At 38.8% G+C, this 20,111-nt stretch overlaps 1 protein-coding gene across 4 annotated transcripts in view; it reads right to left on the bottom strand.

The window, feature by feature from the left end:
- MPPED2 (metallophosphoesterase domain containing 2) overlaps nt 1–20,111 on the bottom strand; it is a 178,211-nt gene that overhangs the window by 111,107 nt on the left and 46,993 nt on the right. For 3 of the 4 annotated variants that reach the window (XM_084893630.1, XM_084893631.1, XM_084893632.1), the window contains exon 3: nt 10,446–10,627. The exons of the other annotated variant lie outside the window; for it this stretch is intronic. In XM_084893630.1, coding sequence (XP_084749756.1) covers nt 10,446–10,627 — 182 coding nt within the window. The remainder of the gene's footprint in view (nt 1–10,445; nt 10,628–20,111) is intronic. 4 annotated transcript variants of the gene reach the window in all.

The raw sequence follows: 20,111 nt of genomic DNA on the forward strand, positions 1-20,111 counted from the left end.
ATTCCATAAATCAAACCTTGAAGAATGAGAAAAATCTCCCAGGTTTTGACATGCAGAATCAACCTAGAAATGGCATCACACCCAGGCAGAAGACAAAGCCCCTACTCCTGGGCCCTCCACTAAAAAATCTGTGTGAAATTGGCTAAGACACTGAAACTCTGTGAATTCTAGTTACCTAATTTATAAAACAGGGAGACGGTATTGACAAGCCAAGGCTGGATGCTAAGGGCAGTAACACCACTCTCTGGTTCCCTTCTATATTCTCCGTGGAGGAAGACTGACAAGACACTGAGATCATATTTAAATAACCTTTTGAGGATGAAGCCCCTTCATGCCCTGGTATGCAAGCATCCTGCGCTAGGATTTAGGATCACGTATGTTGAGGGCTTCAATTTTCCCTCTTGGGCCAGCAGGTTTAGAAAACATGGGGAGTTTTTTGTTTCCAAAGAGCTCCTTTTCCTTTATTTATTTTTAATAGTGACAAAATCATCATGTGGTAAAATTAAAAAAAAAAACAAAAAACACATTTTGCCCTTTTCAGGAATGGCTGTATCTGGCTTTCTCTGCTAAACTGATGAAGCAATGGATATATGTGTCTCACCCATGCCTGTTTCTCTAGGTGATGGAGATACTTCAGCAAAGAAAGCAGGAAGTTTTAGAAGTGAATTTTGGAAGAGTAGGGACAATACCCAGGGACATTAGCTCTTGTCCACAGCATGATCCCAGTCTGTCCTCCCACCTTTATGGATCCCCATCCATCCATCAGCAAGACAGAGATAATGCTGTCAGCCCATATCGACTTCCCGCACCATTATAAGCGTTAATGATCTAATATACTCCAAAGTACTTTGAGTCCTTTGGTGAAAGATGCCATATGAATTAGAGGCATTATAATTAATGTAATTTAAGAAAATGGCTGGCCATAACAAAGAGGATTAGATTCACATGGATCACAGATGACCTGGCTTCATGTCCTCGAGTCACTAACAATCCTTTCTAATGAAACAAAATCCAGTCTTACTTATTTAAGCATATTCAACTATTCTGTACTTACGTTCTTCTTTTTGAAGTATTTTACATAATTCTACATCAAAACTGAACTAAACTTTAAAATTAATTTTGTTCTTATTGAGGGAAAAGTACTTACCTAGGAATTAGACCATGAAGTAATTCACTTTAGGATAAAAGACTCTTTAACATAAAGAAAGTCAAGTAGATAATAAGCATAAATCTGTTTTGTGGATTAAACAAATATATGACAGACAAGAAAACGGGATGTTTGTATCCTCATGATAGGATATATGCAGACAACTCGTAGATACTTTTGGAAATTCTAGAATCTCATACTAAGAAAAAAAAGAACCTAAATAATTGCTTGATATACAAAGAGAAGCTTTCACATAAATTATAATTTGAGGATGGTAATAGGGGGATTCAAATTATGAATCACAAACTGAAAAGTCTAGCATGTCAGATACAGTTTTTGTGAGCAAGCTAATGATTAAGAAACTCCTTTGACATTAAACTCCAGAAAGTGATAGTGAGGGAATTCTAGGCTGCAAGGAACTCTGGTCGGTTCTCCTCTGCAAGTCACAGGGTATTATCTTATTAAAGCTTCATACCTTTATGTCTTTATGAGCTATGCCTATTCAGTCACTATAAACATCCCAGGGAAGCTCCCCTGCTCAAATCTCATCTGAAGTGCCTTTTCTGGGAACTGTATAAACTGTTAGTTTACATCATATATATATTTTTTATATTGGAGATCGTCCATCTCCACTTGCCCACTTCAAAAGCTCCAGTTCCTACTGGTTTTGTGCTACTGCAAAAATCAGTGGCCTTAAATGTGCAGACCATGCCTTTGGAAAGCATGAGGTGTCAGAGTTGGAAAAGTTGGCTGCACTCTGTCCACAGCCTGGCACACTCGACAGGAGCTGGTGTGCAGAGGTGACTTCCAGAGGAGGAGGGATGGTGACAGGGAGGGAGGAGGGGAAGAGTCAGGTTCATTATGGGGTAGAAGGGAGATGACAGAAATGGGAAAGTGGAAGCCTGGCCTCTCTGGTGTGGGTGAGAAGTTAATTAGAACCTAAAAACATGTATGTATGTTGGGGTCGGGGATGCTTAGAAAGGAGATGGTGCCACGTTTCTGGTGGCCAGGCAAGGCCACATGGCTCACCTTTTTCTCTGTTCCACAGGCAGACTGGGCCACATGCCTCAGGTCACTGGGGAACAAAAGACTGCAAGGCCACTCTCTCTGAAGTCCTGCCCTCCCAGGGAATAGGAAAAACTCACCAACAGGGCAGGAAGGAGGAGTCATGGCACTGACACACTCATAATGTAATTTAGCAGCAGGTAATATTACTGACCATTCCCTACCTGTGAACACTGGATACATGTGCATTCACACACGACACCATAGGAAACACACCCATTATTAAGAGTAATCTGCGACTTGTAGGATATACTGGTGATCTTAATTTCTTTTCTGTGCCGTTATCTACATTTTTCACAATGAATATGTAAGATTTCTCAAGTAGAAAAAGAGTTTGTAGTCATTTTTTAAAAGCCCTTACAAGGTGAAGGTTTTCTGCCACTGAGATTATTAAAAAATATATGACACAATTTCTTAAATACTGCTGAGGCTATTATGGGGAATCTTTAGAGGGAAATTTGACAATACATAATAAAAGGGTATGTGTATTTTTAAAAAGGGTATTTTTAAAGTATGTATAATTTGGAGCAATAATTCTAACTATAGGAAGATATCCTACAACTATAATTAAAGACGTTTGCAAAGAGAGAGCAAGAAGGGTGTTCATTATACCAGTGTAAGTAATAATATAAGAATGAACACCTTAGGTCTCCAGTAATAAGGAGAGCTAAATAAATTAGACTACACCCACACAACAGAATGCTATGCTAACACAGAGCATGCCGTGTTACATTTTTTAAAGTTACAGAACAATATGAAAGAGGTGAAGGGATTAAAAACTAAAATTGGAAGTTACAAAATAGCCACAGGGATGTAAAGTACAGCATAGGGAATATAATCAATATTTAATAACTATGTATGGTGCCAGGTAGGTACTAGAAATATCTGAGGGAAAACTTTGTCAAGTCTAACCACTATACAATAAGCCTGAAACAAATACAGAATAATGTTGAATATAAACTGTAACAGGAAAATAAAATCTAAGGCAAAAAAAAAAAAGTTGTTTGGAAAACTTAGGTAGTGAAAATTTTTTTAAATAAAAAATAAGTTTAAAAAATAGCACATAAGCAAAAAAAAATCCTTAAAGCATGAAATCTGCCACTATTAAGGATATTCAACATAGAAATAGAAAATAAAAAAATTTCTCAAAATGCTATACACCAAATAGTAATTATTCTGAAAAAGAGGATTACAGATGAATGCATATTTTCTGCTTTGCACATGTCAAATACTGAAAATTTTATAATGTATATGTATCTTATTTATATTGAAAGTGTTCTTTGGAGGTAAAAGTCTTATCTATTGATGTAGCCATACTTATTGATGTAGAAAGTTGTTTATAATATAGTGTTAAGATGAACAGACTATGACATATTACTGTAATATCTATTTGGTAAAAATATGTGTTGTGTGTATGCATACGTATTAATAGAAAACAGTCTATAAAGAACCACACTAAATGTTAATAGTGGTTATCTCTGGCCATGGGTGATTTTGTTTTCTTCTTCCACGTATCTCTATTTACTAGGTCCATGGTTGGCAAACCGTGGCTCTCCAGCCTCATGAGGCTCTTTGGCCCCTTGAGTGTGGCTCTTCCACAAAATACCAAGGCCTGGATGAGTCTATTTTGAAGAAGTGGCATTAGAAAAAGTTTAAGTTTAAAAAATGTGGCTCTTAAAAGAAATTCCAATCATTGTACTGTTGATATTTGGCTCTGTTGACTAATGAGTTTGCTGACCACTGTACTAGGTTATCAGGAATGAGCAATGTTATACACATTCTAGGGTAAAATAAATAGCTCAGGCTGTGAAAGCTTTTCCGAAAGCCCAGCTACAAAACTCTGGGCCAACAGCACAATCACCGAAAGGAACACAGTCTCCCAATATGATTGTTGTGAAAGGGACAAAGTTGATTTGTATGTCTAGGATTGGGGATGTGCATTGCAGTCACACTCCATTACAATCATGTCTAATACAATGCTTCTACAGATATGAATAACCCCTTTCTTAAGATTTTCCTTGGAAGCTTTTTCTTTTTTAAAATATATTTTATTGATTTGAAAGAGTAAAGGAGAAGGGAGAGAGAAACGGAACCATCACTGATGAGACAAAATCACTGACTGGCTGCCTCTGCATGCCTCCTACTGGGGATCAAGCCTGAAACCCTGGCATGTACCCTTGACCAGAATCGAACCTGGGACCTTTTAGTCCACATGCTGATGCTCTCTACCCACTAAGCAAAACCAGCTAGGGCTGGAAGCATATTCTTTCTTTCTCTCAGGCCTGGAAAAACTCAAGTTCTGAGCTATGTAATGACAACCAAGACCAAAGAAAAGACATAATTAAAAGTTCATGGCCTTGGAGTTTGACTGACTAGATTGTTATATATAAAATTTCAGCTGAAGGAAGAGGCCACCCAAGAACCCTACCTTTCTAATTATAATATTGGAAACAAAACAACCATAACAAACCCTTTTTAAGTATTCCTGCACAGGTATGAAGAAATGATGAACAATAGCCAACTGGCTGTTATACTCTGAGGAGAAAAGGAAAAGGAAGTGAAGAGAGGGAAGGGAAAGGTAGAGAAAGGAAAAGAAAGGAGTTTAAGACAGTATACCTCCATTGAGAATTGCATACTTTTTTTTTTTTTAAATATATTTTATTGATTTTTTACAGAGAGGAGGAGAGAGGGATAGAGAGCCAGAAACCTCGATGAGAGAGAAACATCGACCAGCTGCCTCTTGCACACCCCCTACCGGGGATGTGCCCGCAACCAACGTACATGCCCTTGACCGGAATCGAACCTGGGACCTTTCAGTCCGCAGACCGACGCTCCACCACTGAGCTAAACCGGTTTCGGCGAGAATTACATACTTTTAATGTTTGAGCCAAAAGGCAAAGCAGAAAAAAACTTATTGTACCTTTAGGTTCATTCATTCACTCAGAAAGTCAACAACATTGGTGTTCCCCACTATATCCCAGGCCCTTTTTTCAGAACTGGGGGTACAAAGAGCAATGGTTAGGAGACAGACAAGTAGACGATCACATAGCAACTATGAGAAGGGCTGGCTGCACACACAACTGTCCAATGGGTTAAGGGAAGCAACCAGCTCTGAAGGACCTTCAGGCAGAAAGGATGAATGAGGTCTCTCACCTAAAGGGAGGATCATTCCAGGAAATAGGAACAGGGTCCGCAAAGGGAAAGAATGGCAAAGGGCACAGGCATTTGGGGAATGGGAAGAAATTAGGGGCAAATAAAAGTGGAAATAAGAAGACGGATGTGCAATCAAATAAGATTTCTTAAGGCTCATTTGTGCAGCGTCCATGAGCAGATTAGCAATATTGAAGACAGAGGCTGGGCCACAAAACACCTCTAGCATGACATTAACCCATCTTAGACCCTGAGTGTGCTTATATGTATTAAAGGATGCTGTTAGTCAAGGAACAACCTTTTTACCCAGGTGATGGTTCCTTCAATAGGGATCCCAGATCCCTAAGAATAAAGAAAGACAGAAGAACACAATTGGGAAGTGGAGTCTGGTTGACCCAAGTTCAAATATGAGATCACCTCCTAGTTGGGTAACCTGAGGTAAGTTAACTTCACTAAGGTTCAGTTTCCTCTTAAATAAAAAATTAGGAACTAATACTTACTAAACAAGTTAGTATGAGGACAGGTAGGGAGGGGTCCAATATTTAGAGCCACCACCCAGACAAAACATGATAGTCCAATCACTTCCCATCCAAGCTGAACTCTAGTCCAACTTAGCCAGGGCAATTCATTTAATGTCTCCTGCCTCAGTTTCCTCTATTGAATTTGGAAGTGGGACCTCCAAGCCTCTCACAGTCCTAACATTCTGTCCAGTTAGTGTAATTGTTCAGAGGGAGACTTCTTTCCAACCTCTATTCTTATACCTTTTGGTGCCCCCTCTTCCACTCTAAATCTTTTAAAATTCATGGTGCCAGAACCTTCTAGTGTCTGCTTTTTGGATTTTTTGACACTGGCTCTGTTGTCTCCCTCCACAAGATTTGTTGAAAAATGTCCACAAGCCAAGGGCTGTGTTAAAAATGATACAAGCTTTATCACGAAGTCTATACAAATGAGGACATCAAGGCTCAGAATATTAAGCAATTTATCAAGGGCATGGAATTTAATGCTGGCTCTTCACAGCTGCTCCTGATCATTATATGTTACACCATCTTTCCATCCTCTTAGCTGTCTCTAGTTTGAGTTCTATCTTCTTATGGCCCTGTGCTGTGCTAGCTTAGCCCATAAATTACTTTGTATTAATAACATTATGTGCTACACCTCCCAGATGACATATGTCCATATTAACCAGGACCCATCATCTCTAAACCAACAGGGAACTCATGATGGGATTCTCGGGCCTTGCAGCTGATAGGTCAGGGTGAGATTCTAGGCACGCAGGACTTTAATACATCTCTCAAATAACAGAACATGATCAAACAGCTACTCCATTTCCACCTGAACCTGCCAGAAGCTACAGCATTTTAATTCAAGCCTAAGATCTACAAGCCCCCCAGCTGCCATAAGTGTGCTCATATCATAGACAGGTAAAGGAAGAGGGCTCATGCTTTGAGGTAAGACAACTCCAGGTTTACTAATCGAGTGCACTTCAGTGGATTTTTTAGCTCCTCTGAGCTACCTATCCTCTAGATCAGTGATTCCCAAAGTGGTCTATATCGACCCCCAGGGGTCTATGACAACCTGCAAGGGGTCTACGTCAGCGGAAAAAAAATTTGGGGGTCCATGAAATGAAAATGGGGGTCCACGATAGTGGATCTCAACATACACTGATAATACCTATTTACTTACATCATATTATCTTATAATATAAAAACATATAAATTATTTATAAAAGTACCTATGAAGTAAAAAATTTATTATACATGTTTATAAAATTGTGTAAGTTGTAGGATAAAAACCTGCACATAATGATATACCAGTATCATCTTGTTACAACATACGCGCAGTAAACATTCTTGCCAATTTTTGTCTCAAAGCTTCGCGAACTTGCACCGACTTGTTCAATTCATCACTCTATAAATATGAATGTGAGAAAAATACGTTCATTCGTTTCCTGAATCTTGAATAGGAAAGTGCTGAGAAAATATTTAAAAAAATATAAACTGGTAGTTTATCATACAAATTATAGTGAATCAGTGTTATTTTGTTTGAGAATGCCGGAGAAAAGTAGGTACATTATTTTTTATTAAATTTTAACATTAAACTTCACTACAGTTAGAAATTTACAAAAAAATCAATATCAGGTAAGTAGGGGGTCTACCCAAAACAGAAAAACATGGCAAGGGGTCTACGGCACAAACAAGTTTGGGAACCTCTGCTCTAGATGATCTTGGGTAAGGTAACCCATCTGAGCTTCAGGTTCCTCATCTATAGAATTGGGATAACATTCACAACCTTAGAGGGATGTTGTAGAGATAGAAGAATGCTTGGCCTATAGAAGAAACAGATGAGCCTACTGGGAGAATAAAGGAGCTTAGGGGTGGTCAGGTTGTTTCCAAAATCAGAGTAGACTAGAGTAGAAAGACGGAAATCAGTAAAAGATTCATTAGACTCTAAATAGCTGCCGATCTGAGGACTCATGCTGGTTGAGAGTTGGATACCCTTTTGTGGCATACACCCTAACTGATCTGATCCTTGATTCCACACTGCCAGGCCGCCTGGCAGCTGTTGCTGGAAGTATTTTTTTCAGGTAGAGAGGTTCCCAATTGAGCCAATGGGTAGAGTGTAATCACACACCGTCTCTCCCTCAGAGCACCATGAGGTTGCCAGGGTAACCGCACTATTCTGGGCCTTCCCTGTGGGATCTCAACTCCTCTATCCACATCCCAGCGGGCTCCCTTCCTTTGGCCTTACATTGGGCACCCCCAGCTAAAACCTCGCCTCAGAAGATCAGAGAGGAAATGGGAAGAGAAGGAACTCACCAGGCACTTGGATCTCCGCATTTTATTTCCTTATCATTTTATTTTCTTAGTTATGGCACATTTCCATTTATGAAGTACTTTCCCTTATAAAACATCTCACTGTTTACTTCCAACCTACTAAATAATTCCTCTGACCTATTCTTGTTTATACCCTTTAAATATCTGTTGATGGTTCATGCACCACATTCCCTATTCAGTTATTAATGGGCCACAAAAACTTACTAGCAGCAATCATTTACTGATTAATCTGCACAACAATCCAGAAAGACAGGTAGTATTAATCCTTAGTTCTGCACAGGGAAACCAAGGGGAAAAGAGAGGTTAACTCCATTGGTCAAGGTCAGTGGCTAAACAAGATTATAACCAGGATCTATCTTGTCTTATATTTCTGTGAACACTTCCCACTGTGTTATTCCCTTTCTTCACAAATCAATGTTGTCAATGCAGCCAGATCATTTCTGTGCTGAGGTTCAGTCATCACAGAACAGCTTAAAAATGTCAAAAATTCAACCCCAAGTAATTTTGCCTGCTAGTAGCTCATAAATAAAAGTTGCTAAAAATGAAGCGATGATAGTACTCAAAGGCAAATTTTAAAGGGGCAAAAGAAAAGTGAAAAGATGTGGATTACAGACCCAGCTTCTGCCACAAGGGGACTCTTAAAAAGAGTCACTTAACTTCTCTACACCTCTGAGTCAGCTGTAAAAAAGTAGATTACACTGAATGACAATCAAAGTATGTGGCTGCTTTAAAGGAGATGATTGGCTACCTATGAAACCAGCACAAAAAAAAAACCCTCCAATATCCAATGCTGCCAAGACTGTGGTAAAATTGGTATATTCATTCAGTTAATAGAGTGCACAGCTAAAACTCCCATGGAAAGCAAGATGCCAACAGACGACAAAACCAGAGAGATTTTCATATCCTTGACTTAGTAATTTAACTCATACTGTATTTTAGCTTAAGAAATAAGTCAATGGAAGCAAAAAGACATATACAAACCAAATGCACATTTCAGTGCTAGCTATCAGAGGAAAAACTGTTATCAATTGCAATGTTCATTTTAGAGGGATGTTTTAGTAAACAAAAGCATAGAATCATGTGCATGTCATGTTGCTATTACAAAAGATAAACATGAAAATTAGGCAAAATCATTTAAAACCTTACAGATACTATTAAATGAAAATAACCAAAAGTAAAACAACAGACATGTACTGTGATGTCAACCATATAAAATGTGGATTGGTGTGTAAGAGCACAGAAAAACTCAAAAGAGTTGTTATTAGTTATACTTATTAATTTTTTTAATGTTTTAACTATTTTTAATGAATAGTTTTCATTAACATATACATTTGCTCAATAATTTAAAAATTTATCTGACCCTGCTTTAAAATTTCGACCTGGATTTCTGCGTAGTTTTTGTCGGCTGACTTATTTATTCATGACATCATTTTTCCAGAGTAATTTTTTTCTTTCTACTATAATTCTTTACTATCTTCAGATATTTTAAAATCTCAGAATCCTTGCATTTTTCCCCCCTGCACCTAAAATGGATTCTTACAAAGATCTGTCATCTAATCTAGCTATGAATAGCCAACCTCATGATTGCCTTGTAACGTTAATATTTGGCAATGCCTAACCCAGGAGTCAAGATGCTTCTGATAACCCTGACCAGTAACCATAAAGTTGCCATTACATTTTCACAGTGCAGAGGGAGGTTTCATAGTCCAGGTTTTTGCAGCTGTACAGCAGGACATTTTTTATTTTCAGGGGTCTTATATACATACTCCTCTGGCTCTCTTAAGAAAGCTGCTCTTAGCTACACTGGGCTAGGCCCTTCCCCTTCATAGGCTTTTACATGCTCCTTCTCTCCTTAGAAACATTCTCTTGCTAGTAGGTCATTTGTACATCTTTGCTCATGATATCTGGGAAAGATTGCAGAGGCAATGAATTAAAATATGATTCTAGGTCTCCTGTGTGCCAACGAATGCCCTCATTAAAACAGAATGAGTAGATGAGATCGGTTTCAAAGCTTTCCATCCCTCTGCCCCAGAGCCGCCGAGGCCAGGCTCTGAAAGGATGCACAGTAAAATTAAATATCTAAAAATTCATCTTTAATTAACAGAATTGGATTAAAGCTAGACACCACGGCATATCATACGAGAAATGGCTGAGCTGGCTTCCAAGTACTCTAATTCAATTAGGACACAGTGAGTGACACTCGGACGGGAAAGGTTAATTGGGGGCGCCAGAACGCAATCATTCCTTACCTAACCAGTCATTAAACTTCTTAACCTCTGAGGGCAGTCCCAGCTCGGTGAAATCGCCTGTGTGGAGAAGGATGTCCCCATAAGGCATCTGGATACCATCTGTTCTGGAGTGTGTGTCTGAGATGCAGACAAACCGCGTGTGGCCCGCTGGTTTTGGAGTGTCATATGGGATGGGGTCGACCCTAAAGTAGACATAACAGATCCCGTAACAGTTAAATATATTAGAACCCTCGTAATTGTCATCACACATACATACCGACTGTTAGCCGTGAAACGCACCCAGACAAACTGATACAAAGGCAGAAGGGACCATTGTAACGAGGGGACACTTTTGAGTACAAAGGAGATATAGCATCTCCATCTACAATCCCAATGAGCACATTTAAAAAGTCTTACTTACCTGATTTGAAAATTAAAAAGAATATCTTACAGGCAGAGGTGGAATTAATCCAGGAAACTGATATCGAGTGATTAATGGTGAAGGTTAGGGATACTGAACCCCAATTGGGGAAGCAAAATTATGCTATTTTGTCTCTCCTCATGCTCCAATTGATCCCACTACTCATTAGGAATGAATAACTAATTTATTCCTTCTTAAACATGCATAAGTCAGGCAATGAACTAATTTACGAAGAACACGGCACGTGCTTTGCCAACTGAGATATGGAGAGACATACTAGATACGTAGTACTAATATTTAATATCCTTTCCAGAACCATTTGTATTTCCAAGAATCTTAGGATCTTCTTGTGTTTGCTAAGAGATTCTCAAATCGAATTGTGGGGAGGGAAGGTGATGCCAAAATAACAAAGCTTTAAAAAAAAAAAAAAAAAAAAAAAAAAAAAAAAAAAAAAAAAAAAAAAAAAAAAACAACCACATAACATTCACTGGATGTCCAAAAACTTTGTCAGTTCCTTCTTTACCACAATGAATTATCTGCAGCCCCAGTAACACCTGAGGCTGCTTGGAATGCCTTGGGCAGAGATTTGATTCAGTACAAAGAGTAAGCCTTTTAATGAGTGTCTATAGATACACATAAGCATTAATATATGTATAGTTTTAGAGACCTAAGCGCTGTGAAATTACACCAGGGCATAAGAATCAAAAGGCAAAATGATCAACCCGAAGCAAAGAAAATGAAACAGAACATTCTCATTTAATTGAGTGTAACAAAGTGTGCTAAATAAACTTGGTAAAGAAATGGAAATCTGGCTCTTCAAGCATACAGTTTTAATTATTTAAGGGGCTGGTAGCAGAGTTAAGGATGCTTTAACTATATTAACTCTACGCTGACAGCTTCCCTTAATTTCTCTGTAGGAATGCACACTTATTTTTGGATTATGGGTGAAGAGAAGCAGTTGTAACTGTAAAGGCAAGGTCACGAGAGAAGCAAACATGCAAAGCAGAGATTACTGTGCGAAACGTTAAGTAAGGACCAATATTTCATATCCCAGCTCTACCCTTGACAGTTAATATGCAGCAGAGAACACACGGAAAGTCAACATCAGAATCCCTGTGCATCTTGCTTTGCAGGCTTGGTTTAATTTTCTTTCAATTTCCCACTTTTTCAAAAGAAAGAACCCATTTTAAAAAAGCAATTGTAGTGAGAGCAATAAAGACATTCGTATACATCCTCATTGGTCTTGCTTTTTTTTTTTTTCACAGTTTAACTTTTAATTTTATTTTATCTTTGACAGAGAAAAAGGAAAGTCAGAAAGAAGGAAGCTTGAAGAAGACAGGAAAAAAGGAAGGAGTCAGGAAAGGACTGTGAACTGGTTAACACAGTGGATCTAACTGGAAACCCCAAAGGAAAGCTTACTTTCTGGAACAAAAACAAAAACAAACAAAAACAAACAAACAAAAAAACCCCCACACGAATAGATGTTCGTAAAGGTTAACAATGTTGTTACCATGGAGAAAAGCACTAACCCACTGAATTTTGTAAATAACCTGGAAATCCTCCTGATTGTATCCAATGTTGATTTTTTTTTTTTTTTAAATGTATGAAGAAGTTTGGTACCTTCTTTTCCATTACTGAGACTATTCCAATCAGTCCCATTGGCTATCATCTTATCACTACATCCTGTCTTCTAAAAGAAGTTCACTCAGAGAATGAATGATTGGGTTGTTCCTTGCTGCAGGAGACTGTGTCACCCTCTGAAAGAATATTCTATTCTATTCGACCTACAGTTAGGATGCTCACCGGAATGGGACCATGCACATTTCTACTCAGCCCTCCCACATCTGAATGAAAATTAAATAAATTAACCACTGGACTTTAAACACACGAATCAATTCAATATTATGTATGTCTTTATTTTCCAGTTCCCCTCAGTAACTCAGATAAGCTACGGGCACAAGTAGTGCATCAAAATCCTTTAGGAGCCTATCCGAATTCATCAAAGGGATGTCACAGTCATCATTTTGAATGGATTACACAGAAGGTAGCACAGATACAAACCCTTGGCTGTGAACAGGCCCCTGTTCTATGAATCTACTCAATTTAAAGAAGCAAATCATCATGTGGTACCTAATTTGGTTCCCAGCTTAGCTCTATATTGAGCAGTAACTTTCCAAGACTATTAGAACACCAATTATTGAATGGCTGCAACTTCCTTCCCCACGCTGCCACCTCCTCCAGAGAAACTAGTAACTATCCAACAGATTGAACATGAAATAAAGGCCAAGGAATAGAAGGAAAAACAAAAAACAAAAACAGAAGGCGGAAAGTAGGGAGAAATGTCTTGTTATTATTGTTGAACTGAAATAAAGTGAGTCAGAAGTACACAGAAACAGTGGCAAAGAAGGCTCACCCATCACCACCACCAACTTGATGTCATCAAAGAGAAACCATTTGTAGGCACTTGGGAGAGATATGGAGGATTGATCTAGGTAGCGGACTGGGGGAGGGAGAGGCCTAAAGACACAAATATCGAATTTATATACATGCCCTGACCCAGAAACACCTTTGTTACCCACAAGACTAAGTACAAGAAGACGAGGCAGTGCAGCCTGTCAGAGTCAGGCTGCAGAATAACATGACAAATGTCACCTGGGGGGTCATAGGAAGGAAGACATTCCCACCCAAAGACTTTCAGAGCTGCAAATAGGACATCTAGTACAGTAGGCAAGTTGCTGTGAATATAATTAAAGTCGAGACAACCTTAGGGAAGCTACTATTTCCAAGTTGGGCATTTGGTAAACACTTTGAAAAGTCCAGACAGACAAACATTTTCACTGTAAATGCATGTGTAGGAGGGAGCCTGATGGCCATGCAACATTTACCTATTCACGTTGTGTGAGACCCTCCTGCCACATTTCCCCTCCTATTTAACATCTTTACTGCTTACTGTTTATGCTGCAGACTTCTCAAATGACCTAACATTTCCCCAAAGGCACCATGTCAAATATCCTAGCAAGTGAGTCTCTTACCAAGGCGGTCTAACCCCTAGAGCCAGATTCAAATATCAGAATGAGATTTGCACGTACATCTGAGTACACCCAGGGGAAAACAAGATGACATGGGAAGATGAGAAGAAAACACGGCTTCATAAAATCACAGAGCTGGACAAAAATCTTAGAGGGCATTGGGTTCAATGCTTTATACAAAGCTTGAACACACCCTCTCCCCTGCCCCCCACCTAACCGCCATAAATTTTCTTTCCAAGCTTTCCAGAGAAGGGGAGGTCCTGGGCCCTGTCCCCTCCCCCAGGGCAGCCCATTCTGGTTTTTGATAGCTCTGCTTGCTAGAAACTTTTGGATCCAGAGCCTGCACCTCTGAGAAAGCTGAGCACAGTCCAAAGAGACTTGGCCTGGAGCCCGAGGACTGAGTAACAACTTTGGCTGCGTTACTCACTTTGGACAAGTTATTTCATTCTTTTGGTCTTCATTTTTTTTTCCTCATTTGTAGGATGGGAATAATAATGCCTAACCTGCTAAATTGCTATGGGGATATAAATTGTCCAGCACTGTGTCTGGCACACAGCACGTGCTCAGAAAGGAGAGGTGCAGAATGATGTAAGGGTAGAGCACGTTCAGCTACACAGCCAGACTGTGTGGCTCTGAATCCCACTCCGTATTTATCCACAGTGTGACACCAAGCAAGGTGCTTAACTTCTATGCCTTGGTTTCCTCGTCAATAAAATGGGTATAAAAATAGTACCTTATGCCATAAGAATGCTGTGAGGATGAAGAGGGATAACGTATTCAGAGCACGCAGAACAGTGTCTGACACACAGCAGACAATAAATGTTAAGGCTTTTTTTTTTTTTTTTTACTACTTGTTAGTAGTATTTTTACAACTACTAAGAGTAATATCCTTTAGTTTCTCTGACCTCTGTTTCTTCTGTAACAAGGAGGTAAAAAATCAGCTACCCCCACAGACTTTGTGAAAATATGAAGTCACATATACACCACCTAGCACAGTTCAGGGCACAAAAACCACAGTAAACACACACATTTATTTCCTTCCTTCTTAACCCTAGGTCTGAAATAAGAGAGAATAAAGAAGTCAGTCTCTTTTCCATTTGACAGTCCTTCAAATACTGGAGGACACGTATGATAATCCCCTGACAGCTGAAGAGTCACAGTTTCTTCAGCATTCCTTGTGTGGTGGTTATTCCGTGTGTCCTCAGAATCCTGGGGATGTCCCAGGTACAATCTGATCGGTCAGAAGCCCTTCCTCTGCAGGGTCTGAATTCCCACGGGCCAGGGGAATTGCCGGACCAGTGAGCTGTTTCTCAAAGACAACTGCTAGTCCAGGCGACGGAGGGCCGACAGTGCCGGACAAGTGGGCAGACTTTCCTAGAGGCCTGAGCTACGTCATCTTAACCCATTTTTTAATCAAGTCTCTAGGTTCTGTGCCAAGCCGCAAGTCTTCCTCTTGAAACTCGATGGTCAAATGTTTACATATCTCACTGCATATTCAAATAAATAATCCATTCTCATTTATTCAGTCTTGGCACATTAGACTTTTTTTAACCCATAAAAAAATAATATGACAGTATTATTGCTTCCACTATGGAATCCTCTCCCGGCCATATGTGTTATTTTTTTCCAATAACAAATTCATACAGCCTTGGAGGTTGCATTGCTAGAGCTTCAGAAAAGCTGTGATCATGTGGTTTGTTATGACGTGGGTTTCTTTTTTAAGGCCATGTGTGCAGCAAAAGCCTCGTGTACACAATTAGCCTAATAATTCAGTGTCAGAATAGAATATAACCCTTACAGAAGGGGGGAGGGGGCAATGTTAAAATATGTACACAGATAATAATTTAATAAATAAATAAATAAATAAGAATTAAATCAGAAAAAAAGAATATAACCCTTACAAAGCGTTTTAAAGTGATCTGAGTGTATTTACCATCACCCTTGAAAATCTTGATGTTGTTGCATACGCACTCCACTAACCTTATCTCTAAAAAGTTTTCCAATGTGGCATTAAAGCTTTCATTTTTACTCAGAAAACTTAGACGGCATGAAAAGCTAAAATTATTTGTGATGTTACACCACCCATCCTATGTATACTGTTAGGACAAAGATATGCAAAGCCCACCAGCAAAACAATGAATAAGCAAATACTAAGCTTAAATGAGTAGTAGAATCACAGAATTTGGGGGTTGGAAGGGACCTCAGAGATGATCTAATCCTGTGTTTCATGTCTTTAAATTCCCTGTTCATGGTTTTTGCCCTACTCAGGTATACGTTTATTGCATAATTTTTTTTATTTTTTATTTTATTTTTTTTTGCCTAAGTAATGGCATCATTAAGTCATAAATTGGATATGTGCTGGCTGGATTTTCAACCACACATTAAAATAAATAGTAACTATTAAAATTCTGTTTAAAGTTTGTCCACTCTCACAGCAAAAGCAGTTTTGAGAGGGAAGTTCATATCCTTACAAGCCTATTGCAAAAAACTAGAAAAAAGTGTAACAAATGATCTAACTCTACAACTCAAAGAGTTAGAAAAAGAGCAACAAGAAAAGCCCAGTGTAAGTAGAAGGAAGGAAATAACAAAAATCAGAGCACAGATAAACGACATAGAGACCAAAGAAACAATACATAAGATCAACAAAACCAAGAGCTGGTTCTTTGAAAGGATAAACAAGATAGATGGACCTCTAGCCAGACTAACCAAGAAACAAAGAGAGAGGACCCAAATAAACAAAATCAGAAATGAAAGTGGTGAAATAACAACAGACCCCACCGAAATACAACGGATTGTTACAAAATACTATGAACAACTCTACTCCAACAAACTGAACAACCTGGAGGAAATGGACATATTCCTAGAAAAATATAATCTTCCAAAACTCAATCAGGAAGAATCTAAAAATCTCAATAAACCAGTGACTTGGGAAGAAATTGAAACAGTCATCAAAAAGCTTCCAGCAAACAAAAGCCCAGGGCCAGATGGCTTCACAGGAGAGTTTTACCAAACATTCAAGGAAGAACTAAAAACTATCCTCCTCAGACTATTCCAAAAAATCCAAGAGGAAGGAACACTTCCAAATTCCTTCTATGAAGCCAGCATCACCCTAATACCAAAACCAGATAAAGACAACTCAATGAAAGAGAATTACAGACCAATATCCCTCATGAACATAGATGCTAAAATCCTCAACAAAATTCTAGCAAATCGACTCCAGAAGAGCATCACAAAGATCATACACCACGACCAAGTAGGATTTATTCCAGGAATGCAAGGATGGTACAATATCCGCAAGTCAATAAACGTGATACATCACATAAACAAATTGAAAGATAAAAATCATATAGTCATATCAATTGATGCAGAAAAAGCATTCGATAAAATCCAACACCCTTTTCTGATAAAAACTCTTAACAAGGTGGGAGTACAAGGATCATACCTCAACATAATAAAAGCTATATATGATAAACCCACAGCCAACATTATACTCAATGGGCAAAAACTAAAACCATTCCCTCTAAGAACAGGAACAAGACAGGGATGCCCACTCTCGCCACTCCTGTTTGACATAGTACTGGAAGTACTAGCTATTGCAATTAGACAAGAGGAGGAAATAAAAGGCATCCAAATTGGAAAAGAAGAAGTAAAGTTATCCTTATTTGCAGATGACATGATATTGTACATAAAAAACCCAAAAGACTCCATTAAAAAACTAATTGACTTAATAAATGAATTTGGTAATGTAGCAGGATACAAAATTAATGCCAAGAAATCCATGGCTTTTCTATACACCAACAGAGAAACTGCAGAAACAGAGACTAAAAAAGCAATTCCATTTACCATCGCACCAAAAAAATTAAGATACCTAGGAATAACTTTAACTAAGGAAGTAAAGGACCTATATGGGGAAAACTACACGACACTGAAAAAAGAGATAGAGGAAGATGTAAGGAGATGGAAGAACATACCATGTTCATGGATTGGTAGAATCAACATCATCAAAATGTCCATACTTCCTAAAGCAATCTATAGGTTCAATGCACTCCCCATTAAAATACCAACGACATATTTCACCGACCTAGAAAGAACTCTCCAAAAGTTCATTTGGAACAATAAAAGACCCCGAATAACCACAGCAATCCTGAGAAAGAAGAGTAAAGTAGGAGGGATCTCAATACCAGACTTCAAACTATATTACAAAGCCACTGTTCTCAAAACAGCCTGGTACTGGAACAAGAACAGACATATAGATCAATGGAATCGAATCGAGAACCCAGATATCAACCCAAATCACTATGCTCAACTAATATTTGACAAAGGAGGCACGAATATACAATGGAGTCAAGACAGTTTCTTCAATAAATGGTGTTGGGAAAATTGGACAGACACATGCAAAAGAATGAAACTAGATCACCAACTTTCACCATTCACAAAAATAAACTCAAAATGGATACAGGACTTAAACATCAGACGGGAAACCATAAAAATACTAGAAGCATCCACAGGCAGCAAAATCTCAGACGTATGCCAAAAGAACTTCTTCACTGATACTACCCCTAGGGCAATGGAAGCTAAAGAGAAAATAAACAAATGGGACTACATCAAAATAAAAAGCTTTTTTACAGCAAAAGAAACCATCAACAAAACAACAAGAAAGCCCACAGTGTGGGAGAACATATTTGCAAATGATACCACTGATAAAGGTTTAATCTCCAACATCTACAAACAGCTTATACAACTAAATAAAAGGAAGATAAATAATCCAATTAAAAAATGGGCAATGGACCTAAATAGAACATTTTCAAAAGAAGACAGAAGGAAGGCCAAAAGGCACATGAAAACATGCTCAAAGTCACTAATTGTCCGAGAGATGCAAATCAAAACAACAAAGCGGTACCATCTCACACCTGTCAGAATGGCCAACATCAACAAATCAACAAACGACAAGTGTTGGCGAGGTTGCGGAGAAAAAGGAACCCTCGTGCACTGCTGGTGGGAATGTAGACTGGTGCAACCACTGTGGAGAACAGTGTGGAGTTTCCTCAAAAAACTGAAAATGAACTCCCATTTGACCCAGTAATCCCACTTCTAGGAATATATCCCAAGAAACTAGAAACACCAATCAGAAAGGATATATGCACCCCTATGTTCATAGCAGCACAATCTACAATAGCCAGAATTTGGAAACAGCCTAAGTGTCCGTCAGCAGATGATTGGATCCAAAAACTTTGGTACATCTACACAATGGAATACTATGCGGCCATAAAAAATAAGGAATTCTCATCATTTGCAGCAAACTGGATGGAACTGGAGAACATCATGCTGAGTGAAATAAGCCAATCAATGAAAGAGAAACACCACATGACCTCACTCATTTGTGGATAACAAAGAGCATTATAAACTGATGAACCAAAAGATAGATATAGAGACAGTAAATCAACAAGTAGACTGTCAAATTACAGCGGGGAGGGGAGGAAGATCTGGGGGAGATAATAGATCAACCGAAGGACTTTTATACATGCATATAAGTATAACCAATGGACACAAAACTCTGGGGAGGGAGGGGATGTGTGGGAGGGAGGGTGGGGGGCAAAAAAAAAAAATCAATAAAATATATTAAAAAAAATAAATAAATAAAAAAAATAAAGTTTGTCCACTCTATGGAACCAGAACTCGGGTTTTCTAATTTCCACTTCCCTTCCCCTCCCACTCCCCCCCCCCACACACACACACTTAATTTTGGGAGCTGAAAATATGCCTGCACTTGGAGAATGCAAACGATACAAATTTTAAAATGCCAGCAAACCAATCGTCTAAACTCCTGTAGTCATTAAAATCTACAGAGACTGATCAAAATGAATGGAATTCACTGTAAAAAGAAAAAAAGAAAAACAACAACAAAACAAAACACACAAACCCTCTAAGTTTTAATGGTCTGGGAACTGACCCCTCAAAGTTGAATGGAGTTTCTCAAAACCTCCACTGAGGGAGTGAGCAACAATGAACTTGATTTTTAGAATACTGATAAAAAGTATTCGTGCTTAAGGATGTCAAGGCTGGTGTGGAGACTGGCTGTGTTCCCAAACACAGGTATCTTCAGAGAACTACCTTAGTTAACAAAAAAGCCCTCATTGAAAATAGCCCGGCATGTGGAATCCAGGGCTTCCGGCACTCTCACCACATTGGTCGGCGATTAGCTGTGTGACCCCCAGCAAGTCACTTCCCCTCCTCTAG

Source organism: Pipistrellus hanaki (genome assembly GCF_964339955.1).
Source record: "Pipistrellus hanaki genome assembly, chromosome: 9".
Taxonomy (NCBI): Eukaryota; Metazoa; Chordata; class Mammalia; order Chiroptera; family Vespertilionidae; genus Pipistrellus; species Pipistrellus hanaki.